The sequence below is a fragment of the Anarhichas minor genome, unplaced genomic scaffold (assembly GCF_050575085.1).
Source record: "Anarhichas minor isolate MPS153535 unplaced genomic scaffold, ASM5057508v1 ptg000040l, whole genome shotgun sequence".
NCBI classification, from domain to species: domain Eukaryota; kingdom Metazoa; phylum Chordata; class Actinopteri; order Perciformes; family Anarhichadidae; genus Anarhichas; species Anarhichas minor.
In genome coordinates, this window is record NW_027466486.1 from 4,784,414 (window position 1) to 4,811,671 (window position 27,258).

At 40.5% G+C, this 27,258-nt stretch overlaps 2 protein-coding genes across 3 annotated transcripts; both read right to left on the reverse strand.

Annotated features, from left to right (window-relative positions):
* Positions 1-3,183: 3,183 nt before the first annotated feature.
* LOC142968125 (E3 ubiquitin ligase TRAF3IP2-like) lies at positions 3,184-7,073 on the reverse strand. The gene is made up of 10 exons (XM_076107887.1): positions 7,010-7,073; positions 6,325-6,771; positions 6,093-6,226; positions 5,580-5,721; positions 5,163-5,359; positions 4,562-4,650; positions 4,402-4,470; positions 4,028-4,132; positions 3,871-3,945; positions 3,184-3,753 (listed from the first exon to the last, which is right to left on the reverse strand). Exons 3-10 carry the CDS (start codon positions 6,103-6,105, stop codon positions 3,583-3,585), a joined length of 861 nt encoding a protein of 286 aa, XP_075964002.1. The 5' UTR covers positions 6,106-6,226; positions 6,325-6,771; positions 7,010-7,073; the 3' UTR covers positions 3,184-3,582.
* A 188-nt stretch (positions 7,074-7,261) lies between these two features.
* Positions 7,262-18,457, reverse strand: fyna (FYN proto-oncogene, Src family tyrosine kinase a). Of its 2 annotated transcripts, XM_076108423.1 has the most exons (11): positions 18,211-18,457; positions 15,589-15,685; positions 14,671-14,769; positions 14,353-14,456; positions 14,056-14,205; positions 13,783-13,947; positions 12,755-12,934; positions 12,368-12,444; positions 11,633-11,786; positions 9,713-9,844; positions 7,262-9,080 (listed from the first exon to the last, which is right to left on the reverse strand). In XM_076108423.1, exons 1-11 carry the CDS (start codon positions 18,455-18,457, stop codon positions 8,872-8,874), a joined length of 1,614 nt encoding a protein of 537 aa, XP_075964538.1. In that variant the 3' UTR covers positions 7,262-8,871. The 2 variants fall into 2 exon arrangements, with proteins under 2 accessions (XP_075964538.1, XP_075964539.1); XM_076108424.1 differs by lacking the exon at positions 13,783-13,947.
* Positions 18,458-27,258: the final 8,801 nt, after the last annotated feature.

Below are 27,258 nucleotides of genomic sequence, written 5' to 3' on the forward strand. Positions count from 1 at the left end.
TATTTTAAAACTATTGAAATCAGTATCTTAAAAATCTAAAGTCAAAAAATGATTATTGGTCAGACTCTGTATACGGAAATAAGGATCTGACACTTCTCATTGCACTTCTCTTTTGGATTGATCACATTTGGTTGACCGTACTGGCAACATCAGCAAACAAACCACACAACTGTCATCATTTATTCAAATATTTGAGAACTCTGATTGGTGCGCAGAAATACACGAGTTTACCTTTTCCCAACTGAGCCCAACCCACTTCAGGTGAGCGAGAAAAGCAGGAACAACTATATTAAGATACTGTCTTGTAAGCAACAAACTGAGAATATCTACTAGCTTTACAAATCTACAGTTTGCCTGTTAATTTAATGCTGTAGGAACAATTTATAACTTTGACTTGTTGTGATGATTTGGTGAAATCTCTGACTAGGAAGTTCCTGTGGCATGTTTGGTATAATTATGTCCTTCCATAGCCACCTCTCCAGTCTCATTACCCACAAACTGCAGCTAAACCATGACATGTGAAGGATATGTCCTCTGTGATCAAAGAAACTTTACACGGTGGAGACAGTGTCTGATCTTTGCATTTATCAAATGATTACCCCAGCATGTGCGTTGTAAACAGATGTAAACTAATTTCCTGATGTTGAGGGATTATATGAATTAGATTAAATTCATTGGTAGGCTAACATCTTGTTAGATTGAAGATCATAAAAGACAATAATAATCTGTCATTTTTATTTCATCAGGTCATCCAAACACATGATGCACATAATTCCAACCTGTTTAGCACAGTCAACAATTATTGTGATGCCATTTAATGACATACTCGCCATCATCAACACTGCTGTACTTTCCATCTTGGACATGGTGCCAAGGGGGTTAGAGAGACCTTCTAAATAAAATCTGAGCATGCCCGACATGCCCGATTTACTTCCTCATATGCGGTTATGAAAAAACTAATGACAGTCCCTTCAGAGTTATTCAGGATGGACAGGTGGTGTCAGCATTTCACAATAAATGTACACCGATTCGAAAGGAAAACTGTCTGTTATTGCTCAATTCATTCAAGCCCCAAAACTTCACTAAACAAAACAATTGGTTGGAAAATGCCACTTGTTTGAGGAAGATTACATGAGAAGTATTAGCCTATTTTTTAAATGGCAAAAAGAAAGTTGAAAACCAGAGGTCAGCCCCAGCAGCAGCCATGTCTGTCACAGGAGAGCAACGCTAATACTCTGGCTACATGATATCCTGTATTTATAGCAACCAACTTTCAACACGTTTTCCAAAGAGGACATAACCTATGAAAACACTGCCATTTCTTTATTACATATAGCTTATATCTCTTAGGCGTTCTGTACTATATCAAACTATATCAAAGTGTTGTTAATTTCTGTGCAATAACAGGTGTAACAGTCCTACCTTCTGCCATGGTAATATGGAGACAATTTCAGCTATAATCCTTTAAGTTGAGGGCAAAGCCTCCTCATGCAGAAGTGAATGGAAAATCACAGCTTCAGTCGGCATCCAATCAGCATCCACTGTTTACGTAAAAAATAGACCAAGTCAATTAAGTTATTCCATTTCCACTTTGTGATCACAGGCTTCTTTCCTGACGCATGTTATCCACAGGTTGAACTTCTCCAAGATTTAAAAAAAAAAAGAAGACAATAGAAAATCAAGTGTAAATTGTAAGATTTAAAGGTGTTGCAGAATTTGGAGCTGCCAGTGTGGCAGCATTGCAGAGGGGGGTCTGGGGACGGTGGGGCAAAGGAAAGCAGCGCAGAGGAAGGAAAGAGCCAAGCTAAGCAGAGCGCTGGTGACGGGGAACAGACAGAATACCACCCAGTGTTATTGGTGCCTCACATGGGTATAGGTCAGAGCACAGCACAGGGAGGCTTCAAGGTAACTTTATCCACCAGAAGGTCCGGGTTATTCTTAGCTGGAGCTCTGCACACCAGTTGCTCCGAAAGGCCTTTTTTGGCGGTTGAAGAGGTGTGTGTGTGAGATCAGTTAACTGAATTGGGCACCCCTGTGACGTACTATACTACGACTTTTTGACATTTTAATGACAAACTATACTATGACTTTTATATCAAATGTTTCTGACTAATGTACTATTACTTTCATGACATTTGATGACATACTACGGTAAGACTTTTTTAAGACACTTTATTTTTTTTTACGTCATCTGATACTATGACATGTTTATTACTTTTTATGACATACTATACTATACTATGCTGAGACTATTTGTGGCATGCTATACCATGGCTTTGTTATGACATTTTGTATGACATAGTACAGTTTTTTGTGAGAATATGATTTTACAGGGAAAACATGTCCAGAATAATTAAATGTTCAAACACAGGCGGTATGTGTAAATAATAAAATAATTATACAACTATAGCAATTGTATCTGTTGTATTAATAATGATAGAAAAAAAAAAAATGAATCCACCCAAAAAAAAAAGATTTCAATTTTTATTTATTTTTTGCTGGCGGAAAAAAGGGGGAAAAAAAGAGATTCTTTTAAAAAAAAATTCTGTCAGCAAACCCCCCCCCCCCCCCCCCCCCCCCCCCCCCAAAAAAACCCAGAGGTTTCCAGTTGCTGTTTATTGAAGGTCACCACTCCAGCCACATCGGTTTTATTCTTTCTACTCCAGAGCTGCTTCTTGCTTAAAATTCTATTCAAGGGTGCGTTTGCTCAGTACAATCCATGTGAAACATCAAGCAATTTAAGTATTTCATCTGTTGTAAAGCCACGTTTAAAGTAATCTTCAATGTACTCACAATCCATTCATATGTCAAATGTAGGGTAACCTATGAAGAGCTGCTTCTATGACTGTTGTGTTAAAGTATCTCATAATTTCGACTTTCAGCAACTGGAAACATCTGGTCAGTGGTTACAGATGGATGCACCAAAAGTGTTGGTGCATTTTCTTTTTTGCCAGACACAATCACAGTTTCTTCCTGCAGGCGTTTACTCTGATGAACAGTTAAATCAATCATTCACTGTCAACCCTCTAACAGCAAATTATCCACTGCTGCCATTATAGATTAGAATTTCAGAGTTTGTTTTATGACTTTTTTGACATTTTATTGACATACTATGGTAATTTTATATGATCTTGCTTATTACACAGCTACCTACTAAAGAAATCAATACTTTGACACATAATATTCCATTTTAAATGATTTTATTGATTTAGAATAATTTGATTGATAGAAAAATTGTCTCGCTGTGTACGTGATCAGAACTGCGTCCATAGTCATTCATAGCAGCAGACCGTAGAGTTTTGACCAATCAGAATTTGCTCTATATATTTTAAATGTATTGGTTATTCTTGTTTTGTTACATCTTCCAAATAAATCTAATCCCTTGACGGACATCTATGTCTGGTCAATTTCACATAAAATTCACCCTATAGTTATTTAAAGTTGTGAACATGTTGTGTATAGGTACACAGACAAAAAACATCTTTGTAACATCTAAAAAAAAAAGAGGTGAATTAGATACAACATGAGCTGTTAATCACTTAAAGTGATTTTAAATCGCATCAACACAGTACTGGTGTGTCTTTACAGTGTAGCTGCGGCACTGAGGGCCACAGGCCTGATGATGAGGGTGAGCTCCAGAGGTACAGGAGGAGGAATGTATCTCTCTTCCTTGAGTAGCCGCAGTAACAAATCCTCGGTGTCCTGCGGCCAGCGGTAAACACACGTGTTCTGAAGCCAACATGGGACATGTTTCTGTGAGAAGTACGCATATTATACGTGTTATTTTTTTGTGCAGTAGAGAAAGGTTTCAGGGAGAGAAATGGTGGTAACTGCTTAACTTGAAGTTATTAAACAAAAAACCTTTCTGACCTGGGACGCATTGAGGAAAAGAAGCGGTATGAATCTGAAATTCAAGCTGCCTTGGTGGATGAATTCATTCTGCATCTGGAAAATTTGATTAAGGATTATAGTACCTATAAGCCATTATTCTCAGAATCATGTCTAATTTAAACAAATGTGTTCTCACCATGGAGTGAATATATTTAGTGTGTAGACCATGGCTATCAACTACAGATCCTTCAATGTCCGCCTTGTACTTTGGACTGATGGCAATGATAATCATGGTTGATGGCTGTTAAAAAACAAACACACACACACACACACACACACACACACACACATTTTGGACGGATTCATTGACTGAAAAGACAAATTTAACACAAAATTTAGATTAAAAAACAGTTAAAACAGACACAAAACATTTTGTTAGATCTTGCATTCTAAGTCATTGAATAAGTGGTAATATTGCTTACAAAGATTTTATGTGACAATATAGCAACAGCAATACAAAAATGTATATGAAATCTGTTAAAATCAGGTTTTAACTATGGTTTAACTTACATCTTTCAGGTAACCGTCATTCCACTTGTTGCTATCCATGCGTCTGATGGGGTTGTCAAAAATGTCAATCTGTGAAATTAAATTCAGGGCTTTAAGTGAACTGTGTCGTGTTTAAAAAAATAAATGTATCTGACTTTTGAGGGAAGAGATATTAGCTCACGGCTGGTCGAAAACCTTGGTTTGTGAGGAAGTCTCCAAAGAGGACTATCTCTGAAGAAATGTCCGAAGAATAAGTTATAAAAACGTTTCCTGAGAAGAGAACAACAATTCTAAATAATGAATTTCAGTAAGATAGTATTTTACACAGAATGGTTGAAAAGGGTTTTTTGTTTTTCTGGTTTGTCCATTTAACATATTACACTGATCACAATAACCGTTTAGGAATTACAGCCATTTCTACAGAGTCATCCCCATTTTCAGAGGCAGTTTTAATTATAGAATTATTTATTGAGTACATGTTTGTCATGGGTCCTGATTTAAACTATCACACACTATCAAGGGGGTAGGGGCACTCTGTCAGTCATTTTGAAGGAGACGGACACAGATGCAGCAGATTTCCTGTTTGTTTTTGTTTTACACAAAATGCAAATTTACTGCAACTTTCCTAAAATAATCATAATATTTTCAGATAACATTATCTACATAACTAATAGTAACATTTTGCTATGATGGCAGTTTCTTATAGCTTATTCTCTTTAATCAGTCAGTAGTTATTGTATGTTACATATGTTGGTAGGATGGCGGTTAAATGAGAGACGTACGGCTCTCATCAGGCAGGCTGATGGTTCTTCTTTTCTCATGTGGATGTGAGGCAGACGCCTCTGCTCCTGCTGAGCTCAGGTTCATCACTTTGACCTGTGACACACCTTCCAGGGGGGGGACGGAAAACTGGGGCACGTTAACTGAGACACTTCCCTGAGCCACGCTGTGATTCATAAAGTTACCATGATGCCCGAGCCTGAAGCAGTGTAAAAGAAAGAAACAAAAGGCTCCTTGTTTGAATCTGACATGTGATAGTCTGTGTAATATGCAAAGAAGCTGCAGTTCCTGGTTCACTGCATTTGTCACAAACATTAACAGTGAGCTTGACGGAACTTTGTAGATTCATGGTCTACTGAGTAAGGTTACAAAAGGAATGCACCCATAGCCTGCATTTCAAGTTTAAAGTTGTTGTTTACCAGTTTTGTGTGTCATCCCAGTGTCTTCTGGGCAGGGAGGAAGCAAAGTGGTAACATGGCTGAGGAGGGTACGTGTTGAGTGGACTGAGGTTGTACTGCCCTTCTCCTGCAGAATACCTGACATCCATACTACGATGAAGGTCTGTGGACATAGTTCAGGCACATGCTGAAGGCAGAAAACCGGCTAAAGAAGGTGTTTGCCTGCTCAAATACATGTACAATCAGCTAAATCTAAAAAAGCATACAACTGCTGCTAATGAAAGCAGTCAAAAGTGGCTAAGCAGTCACTCGAGTACTGCACAATTTCAGGTACTTGTACTTTACGTGAGTACTCCCCACACTTTCTGGTACTCTAGTTACACTCTAGTACACTAGTTCAGAGTGAAATATTAAACTTTTTATGTTTATCTGAAAGAAAAGTTACTTTATAGATTCAAAGCAGACTGCATATTTACCACGTTTGCCTCTTTCAATGAAAATGAATTAAATACATTTAATACATTTTTTTCTTACCGTAGTTGATCATGTGGTGGTGAGGAGGTAGAAGGGGTCTGTAGTGTGGCCATTCATCATCAGATCTTAGTGGCAAGGGAGGCTCAAGATCCGCCTCATCACTCTGAAGAGGAGAATTGTGTTCATCCTCAACCCTCAAAATAAAAAAATAGATAAAATATTTAATCCCAAATGAATTCACATTATATTATATTCTTTGACGGATTTCCTAACTCCAACATTTCAGAGTCACCGAGTTGTGTCTCTGTTTGCAGGCTCTGTTGTTCAGCACCGGTCAAGTCGGCAGCTCTCTCCTCTGGTGTCACCCTCCCTGGTCTCTGCAAGACGAGGGCGATGATTGAGATTCATCACGGCAGAAGCAGCTCCTCTGTCTCCTGGCTGTCTGTGCTGCATCAGCTCTACATGCAGTGCATCACGAGTCGGATGACTCCTAAACTCTTCGTTCACCTGCGCGACTCTACATGCTATATTTTGGCAGAAATAATCTGCATTCCTGCAACAGGTCGGTAGGAATCTATCATGATGTGAATTAGCATGAAATATTTGGTTTACTGTGACTTCAGGGCTGAAAAGTTGATTGGAATTTTCCAACATATTTGTGGTGGAAAACACCTTTAGTTTTGGTGCTTTTTCAGATTTCTCCATCTTGAACCAGGTTGCCTCAGCATAGCCTGAAGTCCTGCATGTAACAGACAGAAGCAGAAAAATAGTATTAGTTATCATCATGAGTTAGAAGAAAAAACACAGAATTACAGGTAAATCGGCAGTATGACGAAAAGATAGTTGAACTGGAATATTGAAATATTTCACATGCAGTCAACATATACAGAACATACCACATGGAAACACATTCTTACATTAATTGTCTTTTGTCCGTACCAGGAGTCTGAAAAGAAAAGAGTATAAAAAGGACATACCTGTTCTCTGCTCAGATTCCTTCCACTCCTGCGGCTGCAGAGGCTTGTGTGTGCACAGACTGCTATATGCAAATTCTTCACAGTTCAGCTGCATCCAATCAGAGATAAGAATATAGTGTTTGTTGCTCAGCCAGATTGGCTGGGAAGTATTATCTGGGGATACTATTCAAGTGTCTTATTCCTGGAATTCACTGTTCCAAAAAAGGTTTGCTAAAATGATTAATAAATACTGCTCCGTTATAGGAATAACAAGGAAACAGGAGCTTTGATACATTAAAGCTATACTCTCAAATGACAAAATTCCACAAAGAGTCAAGGTTTCAGTCAGAACTAAGATGAAAAAGATGTACAATGAAAACAAATCAAACCGGTATAAAATGTTGACTGCAGAGTGGACATGATTTGCATATTTCAGTCATGTTGTCTTTGTGACGAGTTTAGTCAGTTTCCTGTTGCTGCATGTTCTCTGAAGAAAGTTAGCAGTGAGCTTAAAAATCACTTACTGACAAGTGTTCAGTGCTAATTGTTTCAAAGCGGTGAGTACACAGGGCGGTGGGGGAAAGATTGTTTATTTAAAAACCAAACCAAGATGTGTACAAGTAACAGACAGAGACAATAAATAATGTAGAGACCAAAAACATGTTTTTTTGCTCACTTTTCCACCAGTGAAAAGCAACTTAAATACGCATAGAAGTGGCGTATTGTCCTGGAATGCACACGGTGAGAAGCTTGACAGTTGAGGATGATAAAAAGATTAAAAACAAAAAAACAGAACAGAATTCTGTAATCTTAACGACACATGCGATTGGCTGAAATGTTTGGCAAAATAATACGCTTGGTCTCGTAAACATGTTATTTCCAGATACACATTATGGAGGGACAAACACAGATCACTTCCTTCATTCCCGTCAAGCGGCAGTTTGTTTGTCGTTTGGCTGCTGAAGCGAAAAGACACAAATTCTTACACAGCCGGCTGCCATACAATAATGCAACATACATTTTAAAATATTGCCAGTACAATAAGCAATCAGCCGAACAATAGTTGAAGAGGAAGTAAGCCTCCCCCTTTCGACTACAAGACGCTGAACTAAAAGTCACTTTAAGCCGATCTAGAACTCATTGGCAGAAGCTGAAATGGGATGAATGCACTTAATATTAGTGCAGATGCCGTACAAGTTTGGGTGGAAGAGTCCATGATGCACTAAGTTAGTGTGTAGAAAGCATGAAGGCATTCCCTTACATTATAAGAATATTAATAAACATTAAAAGGCAAGAACAGGTGTTATAGTACATCTAAGTTCCTTGAGAAGAGGAGAGCAGTATCCTTGTATTCTCCTTGTAAAAAAGGTCAGTGGACTTCCAGAAAAACTTCTGAGATGCTTCGGTTCACGATGTATTTAACTATTACCGTTCCTACAGTTATTATGTCACGACTATTTGTGAGCCTCACGTTTTTCTACTTGTCGTAAATCTGAAATAACTTTGACCTTGGATAAAAAAAAAAAAAAAAAAGAATCCACACATTTCCAAAATATCAAAAGCAATATAAAATGAAACAAAAACAGAGATAAGTAGACAAGCAATTGTATTTACACTACGTACAAGTTACACAACACGACTCATCTCGTTCATCCATGGCAGTCATCTTTAACTCGGCAGCCCCTCCCACCTCCAAAACATCCTTTGATTTGATAGTCAGTATGCTGTCAAAACAGCAGCTGTCCCAGTTTGTAAGCTTGGAAGTCAAGAAGTCAGTGGATGAGCTTTGAATTGTTACAGCCACGGGATGAGAGCGATTAGGTGGAGAGTGGCTCCCTCTGGTGGGAAGCCGGTGAAATGACATGAGATGAGGGCAGCGGCGCTCAGAGATTATCCCCCGGCTGGTACTGAGGCTCAGTGGCAGTGAAGTAGTCCTCCAAAAAGGCCTGCAGGTACTCAAAGGTGGGCCTCTCCTCCGGGTCTTTCTTCCAGCACTGCACCATCAGCTCGTGCAGGGACGAGGGGCAGTCCTGCGGGCACGGCATCCGGTAGCCTCGCTCCACCTGCTCCAGCACCTCGCGGTTGTTCATACCTGGAGAGAGGACAACACGGAGGAATGAAGGCAAATGTTTCTAATAAGAACCTCACATCACTGTCTTACTTTAACTGCCTTCTTTATGAGCTGTTTCATTGCCTTCACAGAAACAATGTCAGGACATTCAACAGTAGAGGGAAGAACTGAATGTCACCAAAACAATTCAAACTGAAATTTAGAATGAAGACTAAAAATACTGCTGAAAGCTCTGAAAGCTAGTAAGTGGACCTTTGAGGTTAGATTATTTTGGAGCCAGGGACAAAAGCATTTCACTACATGTACTGTGTATGATTGTGTCTGTGACCAATAAACATGATTTGATTTTCAGTTTTGTTTCATTTTTTCTGATATTCTGTAACTCATTTAAATGCGTAATATATGATGTCAAAATGTGTATAGCAGAGAAGAACACATTCATTTGACATGTTCACAGTCTTCTGGGAACATTGCTCTGCATAATGCACAATGTAACGTACGTTATGCAACATGCTGCTCTTTTTTTAGCCCACAGAACCATGGCTAGTGTCTCTGCAGAATCACACACTCTCACGCACTCGGCATTAATCAAATATAAGCAATCCCCTGGAGTTGAGAAGTGATTATATAATCCATAGATCCACAGATCTCACCTGGATAGGGCACTCTGCCCTTGGTCACCAGCTCTGTCAGCAGGATGCCAAACGACCACACGTCCGACTTGATGGTGAATTTCCCGTAGAGAGCAGCCTCAGGAGCGGTCCACTTTATCGGAAACTTTGCACCTAAAAGAAATTAAAATTTGTGATTTTTAATTTTCAAATAAAGCTACAGCATTTACCAAAACCGAAGGAGTAGGTAGGTCAGGCTCCTCTGTGTGAATACTTTCCTTCATCTGTGATTTCATTAGTGCGGAGACATGAGGACGCACCGGGGACAAAAACAGAACGATTCCATTATTTCTCTCAGTGTCAGTTTGCACATGACCCAAGATGAACAAGTAAATATTTAAATTGCTAACAAATAACGGAACATGTTGACAGAGTGACTAACGGAATATGGAAGTCATCCTGGTGTAGTTCACGTCTGCCAGAACGATCCGGGGAAAACAGCGTTTGAGTGTTTCAGGGTTGCGCCACTTATTCCTCATCCTTCCAATCAGATACACAGTAACAGATGGATTTTTAGGTACAACATGTGCTCATCGGTCTTAAATCCTGCAGTGCAGCCTTGTATCAGTTTGATACTCTTGTCTTTGTGCCATGTGCTTCTGTTTTCCACTGGTGTCACCAAGACATTCCTGCTCATTTTCTGTGCTTATTCTGAAAAGCAGTGTGCGTGCACAAAATGTAGTGTGTGTGTGTGTGTGTGTGTAAAATGTATCTTGGAGTTAAATGAATGGAATAAGTCGTCTGCCAGGCCGCTAACTCATTCCTCTAACGTTGAGGTTTTCAGAAGGGGACAAAGACAGAACAGATACACAAGTCACAAATGAATCTCTATTCCAGCAAAGTCCATTAAAAAAACAACATACATTTCCAGACTGCGACCAATAGAATAAACTTGTTCTCTTTAAAAGGTTTGTAAGTTCAAAATTAGCCTCCCTACAACACAAGTGCTCGTTAAGTTGAAATTTACACATCACTAATTTTCAACACTAATGTAAAACTACTTAGAGTTTAGTCACTCAATATCAAATGTTACATAAGGTACTAAAATTAACCAACTGGCAAAACTAACGTCAGCTGTACGCTTGCTAATATAAGAGTAATAGAGGTGTTACATAATATGGTCTACAAATTGGATGTGACACTTCATTAGAATTGTGTTTAACAGCAATCGGCATCCAAATAACACTAGTTATGTGTCCTGGCATTAGCCTACATTTGTTCATATTTTGGCAAATTGGCATAATTGAAAGTATCCTGAATTAGCTTTCAGCAGTGCTTGTTCACAATGTACCCACGGATGTTCTGACAACTCTCACTGGCTTACTTTAATACGTACTGTGTTCTGGATTTATGAAAGACGTCTTTTTTTCCAGTCATTTCTAAGCGGATTTATAGAAGTTTATTCACAGTGGAGATAATGATATCCACACTGAATTTAATTGTGTATTATGTCTGTGTTTTCAGATTTGGAGTTATGACTCCTAAAAGAAGTTGCATTTGGATGCAAATTACAGCAATCGGGTGCTGTACCTTAACTGCCAACATGCTAACTGCTAACGTCCTAAGACACAAATTCCTTCATATATGAATTTATAAATAAAACAAAGTCATACCTACATGTACAACAAATTGGCAGTTCACTTTAATAAAATGTTATTTTGGAAGTTATGTTACAGCTTGCTACAGATGCTACATTGACTTTGTATTTACATAGTTAATTGCATTTGATTGGTCCGTGCTACAGATGTTTCCCAGCAACCAATTTAAACATTACATTAGTCTTTACAAGCCCTGTTTAGTAAATCACTACTTTAAAACTGGCAAGTAGTTGCTTTTAGGAAGAACATGGGAAGCATTTTACACAAAAACTAAAGCTGGTGCAACCCAACCAAGTAGTCGTACCTTGTCTTGCTGTGTATTCATTGTCCTCGATGAGCCTGGCCAGACCAAAGTCAGCTATCTTACACACCAGACTTTCTCCGACTAGGATGTTGGCAGAGCGCAGATCTCTGTGGATGTAGTTCATCCTCTCAATGTATGCCATGCCTGCTGCCACCTGGGAAATTGAGTTTTTTGTAGTTCAAACATTGTTGACTGAACAGTGTCAAGGTGAAAAAAATCAGTTCGAAGCAAGATTTGTACGTACATTTACAACCATTTTATGAGCCGTACAAATGGCGCTGCAATAGAGAGGATAATCTCTAAACTGAAACAGATTTGTCATGTCTGCAAAATAAACTCCAGCTTCGAGTACTTTTCAACTCACAGGAAGTGATGAATTACAGCTTCAGAATAAAATAACTGCAGTGATTGAATGCCTCGATGGAAGTTCTAAATCACTGATTCAAGAGTATTTGTCTTCAAATAAATTCATCACAGACCGGCCAAACTGGTGAGTTTAAACTTTTGAAATACTGCCATCTTGGCCTGCTAAAAATGAGAGGCTGCCTGATGAAACGGTAAACCCTTGCAAGATGGAAACAGCTGTAAATGTGCAACACAGAGCTCAAATGAATAAATTGGTAACAGATGGAGATGATTAAAGGGAATAAAGCTGTAAGATCTCTTTCAGAGTGCTCTGGTAACAACTCCCCCGTGTACAGCATCAACATTTTACATACATCTTCAGCAGCGTACCTGAGCTGCCATGTCCACTAGATTTGGCAGTTTGAGGCTTCGTCCTTCTCCATCTTTAAGGAAGTCAAGCAAACTCCCTAAAAAACAGATGAAAACTGAGTTTGGTAATGTGACATAAACTCTGGGATACCTGCCACACATTACACTTGGCTCATACTTTTATTTGTCATTAAATACATGGGAGGATCTCTTTGTTTTTGAACAAAATCACTCCTGTACAACCACAAGTTGTGTTTGTATCACTGGCCATGCTATGAAGTAGGGCACATAACTGTACCGTCATGTTGGATGCATAAATTATGCACATACTGTGTAGGTGTGTGCACAAATGCATGCATGTAATATTCATAGTGTCTTTTTGAAGTGTCAGTTTAAAATAGCATCTACCTTTGCACATGTACTCAGTGACGATGTAGATGGGCTCTTCGGACACGACGGCATAGAGCTGCACCAGCTTATCGTGTCGAAGCTTCTTCATGATCTGAGCCTCCTCCAGGAAAGATTCTGGCGACATGGTGCCGGGCTTCAGAGTCTTAACCGCCACCTTGGTGGTGCCGTTCCACGTGCCTGACAAGAAAAAGAAAAAAGGGTTTTTTCAAAAGTAATTCTCTGTCAGCAGGATTTTATTTTCAACAGGAGATATTCACCATTCGAAAAGAATATGCCACATAGTCTGACAAAGTGAAATGTGAGAGGTCTGGAGGGACATAAATGTACATGAAAGTAATATGTAACTGAAATCTGCTGAAGTTCTAACTATGATCCGAGTTTATCCAATTTATTTGTTTTCCATCTTACTCTAAATTTCACAAACATTCGAAAAAAACATCTATGAGTACTAATAGATACAAATAGATGTACTTCTAACATCGAGTAACATAATGATTGACACGTTTTCTTAAATTTAGCTTTAGTAAAAAAAGACAAAAAAGTTGCTTGCAGTTGAACTCTTTAGTATTTTATAAAGAATCTATTCCAGGATTTTATTTAATACATTTTTGTGGAACCAACATGTTCAGACATGGAGCATTCACAACCCATTATAGGACAAATTAGGTTTTACTGAAGCCATCTGAACTAAAACAGCACGTGTCTGAACTAAGATAAGCTACGTCACTGAAACCTAATTGAACTTAACAAATACCATATACAAGTTTTAACTGGTCTTAAGGTCGTTACAGATCCTGAATCCAAGTTGGAATCATGGGAAGTTCAAAATACTCGTATTCCAGTCCAAATGGAGACTGAGATTCAACAGAGATGAAAATTCCTAAAGCAAACACTCCTCCCTGTCGGTTACATTAACTGGGTGTTAGTTTGAAGCGTTCCAACACACGCAGCATGTTTCGCAACACTGCCCGCCGCTGTCCAAAGCTGTATTTGTGCCAAAAGAGGACGCCAAAAAAGATACGCACCCATCCAGACCTCTCCAAACTGGCCGTTGCCGAGACGTTTGATGAGCTGCAGTGACTCCCGCGGGATCTCCCACACGTCTTTGGTTTTGACGGACAGGTCAGTCAGACGAGGCATGCCTTTGTGACATGGTACGATCAGTCGGCAGCACAGCCCCGCAGCCCTGGCTGGATCAACAGTCGGTTTGAATATTAAATGATGTTAAAGTAGTGATGTGACATTGTCATTTTAAGGGAGGGGAAAGCAGACACAGATCTTTCATGACAGGGTCTTACCAGAGTAGTGCTGCACTAGCTGCTGGAGTGTCTCAAACTGGGCCCTGGTGGTGATGTAGTAGCCTCCACTGTCCAGCTTGCGAATCTTGTAGTGTTTGACGTGGTCTCCCTTGACATCATCCCAGTCCTGGATGGAGAGAGAGTAGGCCCCTGGAACAGAGACAACACAATGATTAGTATTGTGTGCAAAAGATTTAGGGCAATGAAAATGGAGCAATTGCATAGTTAATAACATATTAAACTTTGTCTATAAATAAACTGACCGAGCTGCAGCTAACATGCTGACGAGCAGAGTACCTTTGGTTGTTTCACTCTCACGGATGAGGAAAGTGCCTCTGGCGTTGCCGTTGGAGAGCAGTTGCCTCTCGGCATCCTTTCGGCCTAATTTCCCAAAATACCAGCTGCAGTGGAAAAAAGATGGGAATCAAACTACAGAGTGTAATATTTGGTTTAAACATCTTTTAAATATTCTGTCAGTTATTCTTACTGTACGTGCCTCTATGCCACAGTTAACAAGAAGCATGAGATGACCTCCCAAATATTTATGATACAGTATTTTGCGGATGAAGCTGCCGTGTGAGCTCATATAAAAAATAAAAAAAAAGCTGTACTCACTCCTCAGCTTGGATCGAGTCCACCGGAGCGACATAATTGCTGGGAATGTAACCAGTTCCACCTGTAGTGAGAGAACGAGCCTCCCACCAGTCGCCCTCGCTGAGGAGAGAAGGATATAGAGAGATGGAGGAAGGAGGCAGATTGGAACAAACAGATCAACCTTTTACACATTATGCACACAGGCACACAAAAGCACTCAGTAGTGGATCTGATTTATTGTCTGTCTTGTCTCTGAGAGAGCCGGGTAGAGAGCACATAAAGAACAAACTACAAAACAAGTTGTGTTTCTAGTGCGTGGGCCCCTGAAGCTTCAGTGAATCATCACCAACTGAAATCACATGTACGATAGTCATCCCTTATGATAGTCAATGTATCTTTAGTCGGTTTTTCTTTTTTATTATTATAAAAAAGGAAGAAAAGTGGTATTTGGGGTTTGTGAGGTTAAAAACGGGACATGGTTCAATCCAGATTTATGTAAGGGGAAAAAGACATCAGCATGGAAACAGTCTCAAACACAACATCGGCTCTCAGTCAACCGCTGCCATTAGAAATGACCCCCCCACAGCCTCCACAGCCCTGAAGCTTAGGAGCAGTTCCCACAAATACACCGCAAAACTGTTTTGTTCTCTTGTGAAATATAAACATACACAATAGCTGCAGAATTATTGTAGTTTATATTAACTAACACAGAACATGAGGAGAATTTAAATGTCAGTTTGACTTCTAAATACAAGGATAGGATCAGTACAATTCCTATAAAACATGTAAGATGGGCCTCATAAGCTGGGTCAGGTTCATAACAAAAAGACCTACTTTCCTCTGTCTGTGTTATTTCAGTTCAAATGCAGCACTCAGACATTCTTTGACAGATAGAAACCGCCACCCTTAATGCTGTCATGCAGATGTTTCCACACTTACGTGCTGTTGAGGATCTGGAACCTCTCCCCCTTTCTGAAGCTGAGGTCATCCTCAGTCCTGGCTTCATAGTCGTAAAGAGCCACGAACAGAGTCACCCCTGCAGGGAAACAAAAAGTGACATGTGGTGGTTAGAGATAGTGGAGGTGAATTGTACGGATGAAGTGTTATGTTGGGATTTTCATGATGGTTTTATTGTTGGGTTAGTTCATCTGTCTCACACATGGGCTGCTTGTTATACAACGGCAATAAGAACCACTGCCCTCTTCATTTGTTTCTTGCATCCCATGTGCTTTTGTTTTATCCCCTCTGTGTATTAAATAACATTATTTTAAGTTAAGTTATTTAAATTTTTTATTTTAACATTAATTTTAAAGCTGTACCCTTCAATAATTTTATATCAACAATGCATCAAACTAAATGTAATGTGAAAGGAGATGCACGCAATAACAACAGAGTTATCACCCAACTATAGTTCTCCTCCGCTCTACGAAGCATTTTAGCATCTATAAGCCGACTGTTTTGGTTTTACAGCCTGCCGCTTGTGTTTTGCTTCACTCTCACCACTTCTTTTCAGGCCGCAGCAGGCAGCTGTTGTCAACGGGAGCTCAGATAACCCACTGTACACTACTTGCTCAACACCAAATGGCAAACAGACACAGTTAGTGACAAGCTGGTGAACATACTGGAGCACTTAACAGCTGAAGAGATTAATATTTCCCTAGGGAGTTGAGGGAGATGAAAATATTGAACTTATTGAACAGCATTGAACTTTGACATTTGTCAAATCAATTATTACAGGTTTAACATGCAAATACAGAGAACTCCTTGAAGACAATGGAGTAGAAGCCCTGCTGGGTCTTTGTGGTGATCACAGACAGGTGCTCTTTGGATCCTTCAGGTGCACTGTGCTTATCCAATGTTGTGTTCCGCATTAGTGTAAGACCCATGTCTGTCGCAATGCCTTGTTCATTATAAATACGTATCGTCATGTAAAATAAAAGGCATTTTAAATTTGCACAAACCGCACAGAGTGCCTTGGATTATTTTTGAAGGAAACTTGCAGTTTATATCTTTTTGAGACCAGATTCCACCCGTGCCATGAGCCCGACACAGAACTCCTTGTTTTGCACACAAAAGAAGAAGTCTGACTTTAAGGCTGATCAGACAGAGCATCCTCTAGGGACTGTTTATGCTGCCTATCAGAATGTATCTGATGTGATCTGGAACGACCCTGGAGTCCCTGTATCTTCCCAATAAGCCTGTGACGATAAACTGATTTCATTTTCTGATTTCATCTGAAAGGTTCCTGGGCAGTCAGAGTCACCGTGCCGCAATAAAGTCCAGCTTCCCTGTCAGTGCAGTGACCTCTGAAGCACCTTACGATGACCGAAACGGCTCACTGTCACAGAGGGGGGGGGTCAGATGAGGTTCCTGCTCTACTTTGTCCTAGTTGGCTGTTGTTCGGATGGTGTTTCTTCTCTTTACAGTCTCAGATGTTAATGTTGTTTACTGCTGCCCTCCAGAAGTAATTTCTTATTCATACAAGCTGATAGTGCTGACTCCACACAGATGCAGAGTGTTTATCTGTGCTTGGGAGAAAAAAAAAAAAGCCTAAGTAGTTTACATCAAAGCAAGAGATGCTGTTGATTTATGAATCACACATTATATGTATATCTTTGAGATCTTAAGTGAGAAACTGTAAATGTCCCCATTATTCAGCACAATATCTGATCTTTCTGGTTGAGAGATGTGCTTCACAGAGCCCCGGCGATAATTTAGGTCACTCTGTTTTCGATTAACTTCCAGGCAGTTGACATAAACATCTTCTGCAGAAACATGAATTTATCACAGCACCACACATTCTCTTGAAAAAATCACTTCATTAAAAAAAAAAATAATAATAATAATAATCTTACATCTGAGATTTCAACCTTGATGAAGTTCATTTGAGAGTGAAAACTTGCCACGAGACAAATCCTGTCTGCTGGTCGGTTAACAAAGCAGACATTGGCCTTTTTATTGAATATTGGACGAGGGCCAGTCAGTGAGTGGTCTTCAGAGATGTTTACAGCTTTACAACATGGACTGACATTTTATTTCCCTTTTAATTGCTCCGTTTGAAATTTGACCCACATTGAATGACAGCAACATATTTCAGAATTACAATGTCACCCTGTCTTAAAGGAACAGTTTGACATTTTGGGGGGAAAAAAAGCTTATTTGCTTTCTTTCAGAGAGTTAGAAGAGGAGTTCAATACCACTGTTATATTTGTAAGGTTAATATGAAGCTTAGCTTAGCATAAAGACTAGAAACAAGGGGAAATAGCTGGCTCTTGTCCAAAGTTATTTCACCCAAATAACATTTTTATTATTATAAAGTTAAGAGTTTTAGTGTAACATGGTAGTCTAAACACATTGACAGAGGATTTTCCATTGTTGTAATAATGCTAAATACAGTAGGTATTGCTTGCCATTGAAAAAAGTATCACAAAATGTTTTGTTTTAAAACGGCAACAGCCTTCAAACACTTGGACCTGCCAAAACCCTATTAGTAACATAACAGCTGCCTTGCATTTGAACCATATCATAAAGACATATTTAAAAGAGCGCCTTCAGCCTCACCTGTTCCGCCCCGCGACCGGAGCGTCCCAGACTGCGAGGACGTGTGCACTCCTCCGAACACGGTCACCCCCTGTGTGGCGCCGGTGTGGAAGTTGTTGTAGTTGGGGATGGTGGCGACCCCGAAGCTGGGGTAGTGCTGCGGCGTGGGGTCGGACCCATAGCGGTACCCAGAGTTGTGCGAGACGCTGGTCTCCCGGTCATCAGTAAGTTTTGCTGCTTCTTTTTCCTTACATTGGACACAGCCCATTCTCTACTTTCTGCGGGTGGAGAGAGAAAGAGACAGGGAGCAAATTAGTATGTGGGTGAAATAATAGCTCAAAAGCCGTCTCCAATGGGGAAATTATGATTCAATGTTCCATTATTTCAGAGCTTCCTCTGAGAGTTACAGAGAGCCTTCTTTCAATTAGGCTGAAATTAAACACGATGCTTTAAACTCCATTACAAATCATACTTAGGAACATAATGTGACAGAGCCTCAGAGTGTCACTGTTGTGAATATGTGCACAGATACTTTATGCTGAGAATATCCTGCTTTTAACTTACTCAACACTATAAAAGAGTTTAACAGCACTACTTATCATGGTTTACTTTTCCATCTTATTGCACGACCGCACTCGTGAGAAGAATTTACACCCAGCGATTGCATTTACAAGCTGGCATGCACTTTATTTTTGTTTTTCTTCACAAGGAGCCACACACCCCATCTACAGATTCAGTTAAAATGCATAGGGAGGCCCTTTACAGCAAACCGCTCCCTGGCTCTACACTGACTCTCATGAGGGGGACCGGCCTCACTAAAGTATAGCTAAACCAGTTTCTGTAAGGAGTGAGGCATTAAAAAACAGAGCCTTACCGTCTTTAAAAGACCCAGTTAAACTGAGGCACATTTCGGCCCACCGTGGCCCCCTTTAAGTCCTGCAAGCTCATGAAGCCACGGCTAGGAAGAGACCGCTGACAGCACTGTTGTCTTTCATCAGCACTCGCGGCCAGCTGACTTTGGAGACGGCTAATTGGAAACACACTTGTTTACAGTCTCTGTGGATGGAGAGAGGTGGTGCTAGGGGGCAAACGCCAGTGCGGTAGGAGACGGAGAGGAAACTATCGCATCACTCTCTTAACCTCAGCTAAAACGTTCAGATCCACATTAACGAGTGCAGTCCGTTGGCTCTCGGGTGGTGCCTCTTTTCTGTCAAGAGAGATTTATATACTGTAACAAGAAAAATGACCATATTGTAAAAAAATGTTTTGACAATGATAGAGCTCAATTAATCATTTACTGGTTTCAGCTTCTTAAATGTCCTGGATTTCGTAGTTTTCTAAGGTAGTGAACTCAATATGTTTGTGTTGGTTGGACTACTGGACGTACATTTCAAGATGTCAAATGGGATCTGGTAACTTGTGATGGGCATTTCTTGCTATTTACTGTCATTTTATAGACCAAGAGGTGACAGAATAGCAAACCAAGAAGTCCGAAAATTCGAGAAAATGATCTTTGTTAGGAAACTAGTTTGCAGCCCCACATGAGCTGCTGAAGAGCATCAGAGCTTAATGGTTACAAAGGAAAGCTACAGAGTATATGACCGAATTGCTTCAGGCCTGTTTTACATTTACCGGCCAGAAACCCGAATGCCTACCTCAGAAAAAGTGCAAACAGATGCGTCACTTGCTGCACGCTGCAACAGGGTACAGGTAAAGTAAAGTACAGTATGTAGTTAAAGACCCAAATCTTGCATTGGGATTTCAGTTTTTTCAAAGTACCTAATATTAAAGACAAGTCCAGGATGCTATGTTATCATCAGTGGACGTAATGCTTGTGGCTACAACAATAAGAAGTAACTCCTTTGTGATGCAGACACGTATACAGTACATCTCTACAGTGTTACCTGCAGCCAACGGGTGCCTGGAACACATGCCAGTACAGAATTCACCTCCTGCGCACAGCATTTTCAATTTCTCCAGTCCTATATTTGCTCCACACTGCTTAACTAACAGAAGAACAGAGCCACTGCAGAGAGAAGGAGAATCACTGTGATCCATTACTGCCAATAAAATACCCAGAAGAAGAAACAAGCCCGGCGGTAGCATTACAGTATGAGACCACAGACTGAAATTCGAGGAGGAGGACTGCTGAGTCTCCTAATCCTTAAAATAACAAACCATCTTCATTTATATTTAGAACTCCCATCTTCTGGTATTTACGGCACATGTCACTACAGTATAGCAGGTAAGAAAATACAACCTTAAAACACATGTTAAGCCTACAATTTCCATTTAGGAGGAAAGGCACTGAAAAAGCGTATAGAACTGAGGAAGTGTCAGTCTGTTTACTATCGTAACATTAACACTTTCTGGAGCTAGCAAAGAATTGATCAATTAGTCAAGAAAAAATTGTATCCAGTCCAGAGCAGCCTCTTGCTCGATGAAAACAGGATTAGTAACATATTCAAATCTTTGACAGCTTTGGTGGAGACTCCCACAATATATTAAGTGAACTGACTGGGATGAAACAGGTAAAGTCTGTTTTCTGGTAGATTTTCGCTTTAACTGCAGGGATTGAAATGAGAATAGCTCTTCATCTACTCCTGGAGGGATCAGAGTAAATGAGGGGAGGTCCCACGGCGTCGTGCAGCCAGCGGGGATTATGAAATTCTTCCTGCACTTAAAGTAAAAAGACCACAGCTTGAACATATCTGTAAGCATGCTGCTGCACAGCAACTAGGCCATCTTGTATTGTTTACATACAGATGTTCACTTTGTAGTATTGTTTTACTTTCTTCTTTTTGCACAGTGTTTGCTCAGTAAACATGTGCATATTAATCATATTGGTGTGCAATTTGTGATGTGACTCAAATTTCTGGATGAGTGCTATAAAAATACTTTTAGCAGAACTACCCCCCCCCCCCCTCCCTCTCCCCCTAGAAAATAAAAAATACAGATGATGGCATTGCATCTGCGGGGCTTGCTCCTTGCCTGGGTATCGCATGACCACCTCAGCCTGCGAGAACGCTCGTCACGCTATTTCCGTACCCAAATGAACAGCTTGCCTCCGAGAGGACCAAACTGGAGACAGGATTGTTGCTACGTGGTGTGTTGTAACAGTTAATAGCAAAAAGGCAAAGATGTGGAAGAGTGGGAGGACAGACGAGAGCAATCATATTAAAACTCCTCATCTCGATTGGCTCAAGATGCACTCTGAAATCTGATTTGATGTCTGGCCAAATCTGTTGAAGTATTAGTCAACTAGCCACGCGATTCCTTCACATCAGGAAGTGAAGAATGGAAAGAAATGTAGACGCAATATCGTCTGAACACAAAGTAACAGGAAAGGGTTCGTGCCACTACATCAATCACAGCCGATTGGGCCCAACTGGAAATTAATTTCACGAAACAGCGGCCTTTATTTTGATGCTGCACGGACACAAATGTTGATCATCTACAGGACCATCGAGAGCTGGGAGACATAATGACATATTCTGCCATTTATAGTAAAATCTGCGAGATCAATATAGTAAATTAAAAAGGACAGACATGTCAGGGTCACACAGCGTGACTGATGGATTACACAGGAGTCAGGCCTGAGAAACAGACATATGTTCGGTCTGAAAAAACAATAAGTGTGGACTGCTACAAGAAAGAGTTATTGTGTTAATTCATTATAGAGCTGCAATAGTCTATAATGATACAAAAAAATTTCAAAAAAATGGCCATTATAATTTTCAAGGAAATGCTTTGTTTTATCTGACCATCAGCCCCAAACATCAAATATATAACCAAGAAAAAAAAGCAAATTCTGACATTTAAAAAGCGGGAGCCGAGGAATACTACGTCATTTTTGCTTGGAAAATATCTGAAAAAATACAAAACAACAGGCTGTGGTCTCGGCTTCAATGAGAACGCACTATTTAACCTTTGAAATTTGACTTACAAATTGTGCTCAACGGGTAATCACATCTTAGAATGCCTTCAGTATCTAATAGACTGGCACATCTCAACAGAATACAATCATTTAGCATTTCAACAGAGCCCTTAACAAGACAGCTCTGTGTCATCTGAAGTGTGGGGACCCTTTACACTCAGATCATTGACATGGCACAAAACAAGGACAAACATACCACACCCTGCCTACTGAGGCCGCACTCGCAACGACCGTATTCAACTCTGAAACACAACTTTCTGTTCATTCAGCAAAGAAACGACGTCAGAGAGGATAATTTGCTGTTGTGTGCCATTTGAATGCGTATGAAACTCACCCCTGTGTTTGCTGGATCTGGTACAACTGTGACAATCCCTCCTTATGGCTGCCATTCTCTGAACAGTTACAATATTTGCTTGTGTTGGACAACTGAGTTCATTCAGTCTATCAACAACAAGACAATGGCCACATTTCACTCTGTTACAAGATTATCAGTACAATGAGACGCAGTGTTGAGGCTTTCAAAGCATTCTTCTCGTACTGAATGAACAGAGCTGGTTACAAAACCCACAGCTGACTTTCATACAGTACGTGTGGGTTTAAGCCTCAACTGTGTTTTGGTGTCACAATGCTCACATTTACGTACGTTGAGTCACGTTGTTAAATCACTCATTGTAAATGCTCATTTAGTCGGTGAGATTCGTGCCTAGTAGATGAATATTTTCCAAATGGGAAAAAAGGGGGTTATTGGAAAAACATGAGGTTTTTTTTCTTTCTATTTTTTCCAACAAACAGGAGCAGATTCTTACTGCTGTTTGTTGGAAAGCCAGAAGGTGTGTAGAGTGCTGTATGTAGAGATGCAACAATCCTGGTGTCAGATTCTCCAATGTGAGGATTTGCGGCTCGTCTCTGTTTTATAGCATTATAAACTGAATATATTTGTATTTTGGATTGCTGGTCGCACTAAACAAAACATTTGAAGATGTCAGGTAGGACTCTGGGACACCAGGATGGATATTTTGAACCCAATGATTATTCGATTAATCAACATCAGAAAACAATGAAACATGCCAATCCCAATTTTCAATCATGTTCAGCTTTCAGCTACAATCAAGCTTCAGAAATGATCAAATCAATCAACTAATTGTTGCAGCTCTAAATGAAAAAGCATCATCGGTTGCAGCTCTACTGTGGCTGTGTGCGTGTGAGACGTTTGCTGACCAAACAGTCAAACACATTTAGCTTTAACCTAAGTGATCAATTAACCCTCTCCTGGGCTGCATATTTCACCTGTGTGATGACATCATTTGAACCTATAATCCCAACGTCAGAAGTAGCAGTTTATGTGACAGTGTGTCTCATAAGTAAGCTAAACTGTATGGAGAGAGAGAGAGAGAGAGCCTGAAGGGGAATGTACATGGTCCATGAACCTTAATATGCTCCTTTCATACAACAATTCACACACATCACAGCACGCCAGTTGTGTAGTCATTCGTGGAGCAATGATATGATGAATACTCAGAGCTTCAGGGTGCAAACCAACACACAACTACCGCCTAACTTATTCCACATGGATCAAACCGAGGCTTCAGCTCAGAGCTACACACACACTGCGTGTATCATCCCCGGTGTTTGCCAGCAAGATGGATGGCTGCCCCTCCAGACGCATCAGATAACCCAATTAGGACAGCTTTAATTGGATATTTAACAGCGTGGCAATGCAATTAGCTGAAATCATATGGCAATTATTTTGGGGTGAATGTCCGCAGGCCATTCGTGTGCGTGTGTGTGTGTGTGTGTGTGTGTGTGTGTGTGTGTGTGTGTGTGTGAATGGCCTCAGTGGTCAGCTCTTCTCTGCGGCGCATCCATCCCTGCTTATACTGCTGCAACAAGAGCCCCCTCTCCACAATCACAGCACTGCAAAACATCATCCACAATACTGTGACCACCACCACCACACACTCTCTCTCTCTCTCTCTCTCTCTCTCTCTTTGAGGGCAAAGGTACCGTCAAATACACGCACCCACGTCTGCAGGATGACTGGGTGGGAGACTGGCTTGATTGCAGCGACCAACTCGGTGTTATTTATCTCCTCTGCTCCCTCTTTCCCGAGAGGAATTCATCTCGCAGTCCACAGCGCAAAACAGGGGACGAGGCGGGTGCACCAATTGAAATTCAACACAGGGAAGGGGAAAAAGCGTGCTTACCGCAGAACAAAATCAGATTAATCCATCGGAGTTTCCAGAGGGACTTTCGTGTGGGGATTCTCCGATATTTTTCTGCTCTCTGTGACTGTTTTTTCTTCGCATTAAGAGAGAATAGCGGCGGGATATCCGTCCCTGCCGATTCGGGAGCTGCTGTCGCCGCCGTGCGTACAGATGATGACGACGGCGACCAGAGCCAAGTTCACAACAATAACATATAGCTTTCTGGTTGATCCTGTCAAAATAAAGCGGTTTGTCACGCGTGATTTCCAGGTTAAAACAATGATAGAGAGAATTGTTTTCATCAAACAATCAAAAACAGAAAGCATAATACAGTAATTCCACTCACACTACATTTGTAGGATCATGTTAAGCGCGCTCAGAAGATGATTTCTAAAGGACTAACTTTTATGCTTTTATTTTGACATGAAAATACTGTTTTATTTTCCGGTTTATCTCTTGACGTCATGACGCAGCCGTGACGGCTGCTGAGGATCCACTCGGACCACAAACCTGTGACGGACACCGCTTTCCTCCAATAACAGAGTACGATGCATAGTGTGACACCTAGACTGAAAAACAGAGCATGATTGGCAAATTGTCAGTTTTTGTTCAAGTGATTTCAGCTGTCGTCACACTCCCATTTTAAATAAAAAACCAAGAGTGCATACAGAGAGAAACACATGAATTAGGCTTACAGTTTTGATTAGAGCCGAAAGAAATGTATTCAACCAACCAAAACCAACAGCAGGTGACTTTCCTCTCTGCATGAAGGGCCATCGCCAGCTGAGATGGAATTAAAAGTGCCCCCCCATGAACAGAGTAAAAGTCCCACCCTGACAATCAATCAGGAACAAAATAACTTGGTAGCTCTTCATTATAGGCAATATGCAGGTGATACACTTCGCTCCCTGGAAGCTTCCCCAGCAACTAAGATTGAAACACACAGTGTCTCCTTCTGAATTAATAAACACATCAGCAACAGTCAGCCACTGAGGGATGATTCTGGGTGGAAAATGCAACATATATGGCAACAATTAGGGCAAACAAATCCCCACCCATACAACATGTTACCTTCAGATACTTCACAAGGATTTATCATAATGAATCACAAATTTGACCTCTGACTTCAATTAAGTTAATAGTGTTTCAGTTTTGCAGCAGTTTAAATGCTGGACTTCAACAAACCAAAACCTGGTGACTGAAAATGCATTCAGTGGCTCAACAACACTTTGACATGTGGACAGGAAGAATCAAACCACCAACCCTAACATTACTGCCACAAAAGAAGCTGTAGTTATCAGTCATTTTAATTATTGATTAATCAGTTCATCTTTTTATCTTTTCAATATCAGAAAATAGTAAAAATTGTCCGTCACAGTTTCCCAGAGTACGAGGGGAAACGTTTTGTTTTGTCCGGCCAACAGTCCAAAACCTAAATATATTTCCTTTATAAAACAGGAAAAAGCTAGATTAAATGGACATGTTTACCGTTATATATCAATGAACATCTCAACTGTTTGGTAGAAGCTCATAATTTAAAAAAAACGAGACTGCATTGACAAAAGAATAATTCATTTTTGTTGTCAATACACAACAAAACAAAACAAAAATAATGCAGAAAAATAAAGATGATTTTTAAAGATGGGACCAGTGAAGGGTTAAATTTGACATGATTTACAGTGAGAAGTTTAAACCTTTGGCATGTTTAAGATTTTGTGTTGATTTGTGCCTTTTTATAAGTCAAGTTGCTGACACACACACACACACACACACACACACACACACACACACACACACACACACACACACACACTGCCCCCTCCACATAGGATCCTGCCATGACACAGTATCCTCCTGACAGGTGAAGTCTTTATGTCTGAATGTCTGGGCTGCATGGCGCTTGTTGAGAACACTCCATGCCCTGCTGGCTTTGTCCCCGGGTTTACATATTCATGGCAGCTCACCATAACAATCACAGCTTTGCATGTAATCAGAATATCACAACAATGAGCGTGGCCTAGTTAGCCCGAGGAAGAGAGGGGTGGGTGAAAGAAGTCACCCTAATCCTCAAACATGTTGTCTGCGCTCTTAGGAGCTCACTCTCACCCTACTTCTCCAAAAACCACAAGTCGTGATCGCAAAAGCCCTCGACGTGCAGCCTCTTCCTCGGAGCCATTTTGGACTAGTAACCATGGAGATGTGGGTCATGCAGTGATGGCAGAGCGAGGAGACTTGTGGCTGGTGGTGGAGTCAGAGCACTGCAGGCTGCTGGAGCAGAGGGCCATAAACTCTCATTATATCTGGGTCACTGGGATTCTCCAGCTGCAACAAGCAGACAAGATGCTATTATGCAAGAAGAGGGATGAGGGAAGTTGTGGGCACAGGGGCTTATAGTTCCAGGGGACGCCTGTGTGCTGAGCGAGGCATATGTCAGGAGTGTGTGATGATTCAACACAAGACCAGCTGAGCAGCACTTTCTCAGCTTAGCGGTTGCTGTTGTTTTGGCACTTAAAAGTTGTGGTAAACAAATTCTGAGGCCTTATCTGTTGCAACTCTGTATATTGAGAGATACATTTAACTCTAATCTAGGTAGCTATGTTTTACAATCTACAAACATATGAAATAATGTTCCAGGCTATAATAATCCACATTATGTTGTACATTATACATATAATATTAACCAGGGAGAGAATGAATATCTCTTAATATGAATTGAAGGTCATCTACACGTAAAATTAAATGTTGGCCATTTTTGTAGTTTTTGTAAAACATATTGTTTATTTTAGTGTCCGATTATCAAGTATTTCTGGGATATTCCCTCGTATAAATCAGCATATATCTGTCTGCTAGACACCGCAAATCTCAGTCGCTATTTGAGGGAAATAAAATCAAGTTTCTGCACTCTAAAATGGCCATAAAGACAAGTTG

Bases quoted from the DNA above. Each gene is read 5' to 3' on its own strand.
- LOC142968125 (XM_076107887.1), bottom strand. The intron at 4,471-4,561 runs GTGAGCTAATAT...TTAATTTCACAG, and splicing joins ACCAAGGTTTTCGACCAGCC to ATTGACATTTTTGACAACCC. The intron at 3,946-4,027 runs GTGAGAACACAT...CAAATTTTCCAG, and splicing joins CTAAATATATTCACTCCATG to ATGCAGAATGAATTCATCCA.
- fyna (XM_076108423.1), bottom strand. From the start codon at position 18,457: ATGGGCTGTGTCCAATGTAAGGAAAAAGAAGCAGCAAAACTTACTGAT. The intron at 12,445-12,754 runs GTAGATGCTATT...TCTGTTTTTTAG, and splicing joins CACTGAGTACATGTGCAAAG to GGAGTTTGCTTGACTTCCTT. The intron at 9,081-9,712 runs GTGAGATCTGTG...TCCTCTCTCCAG, and splicing joins GGGCAGAGTGCCCTATCCAG to GTATGAACAACCGCGAGGTG.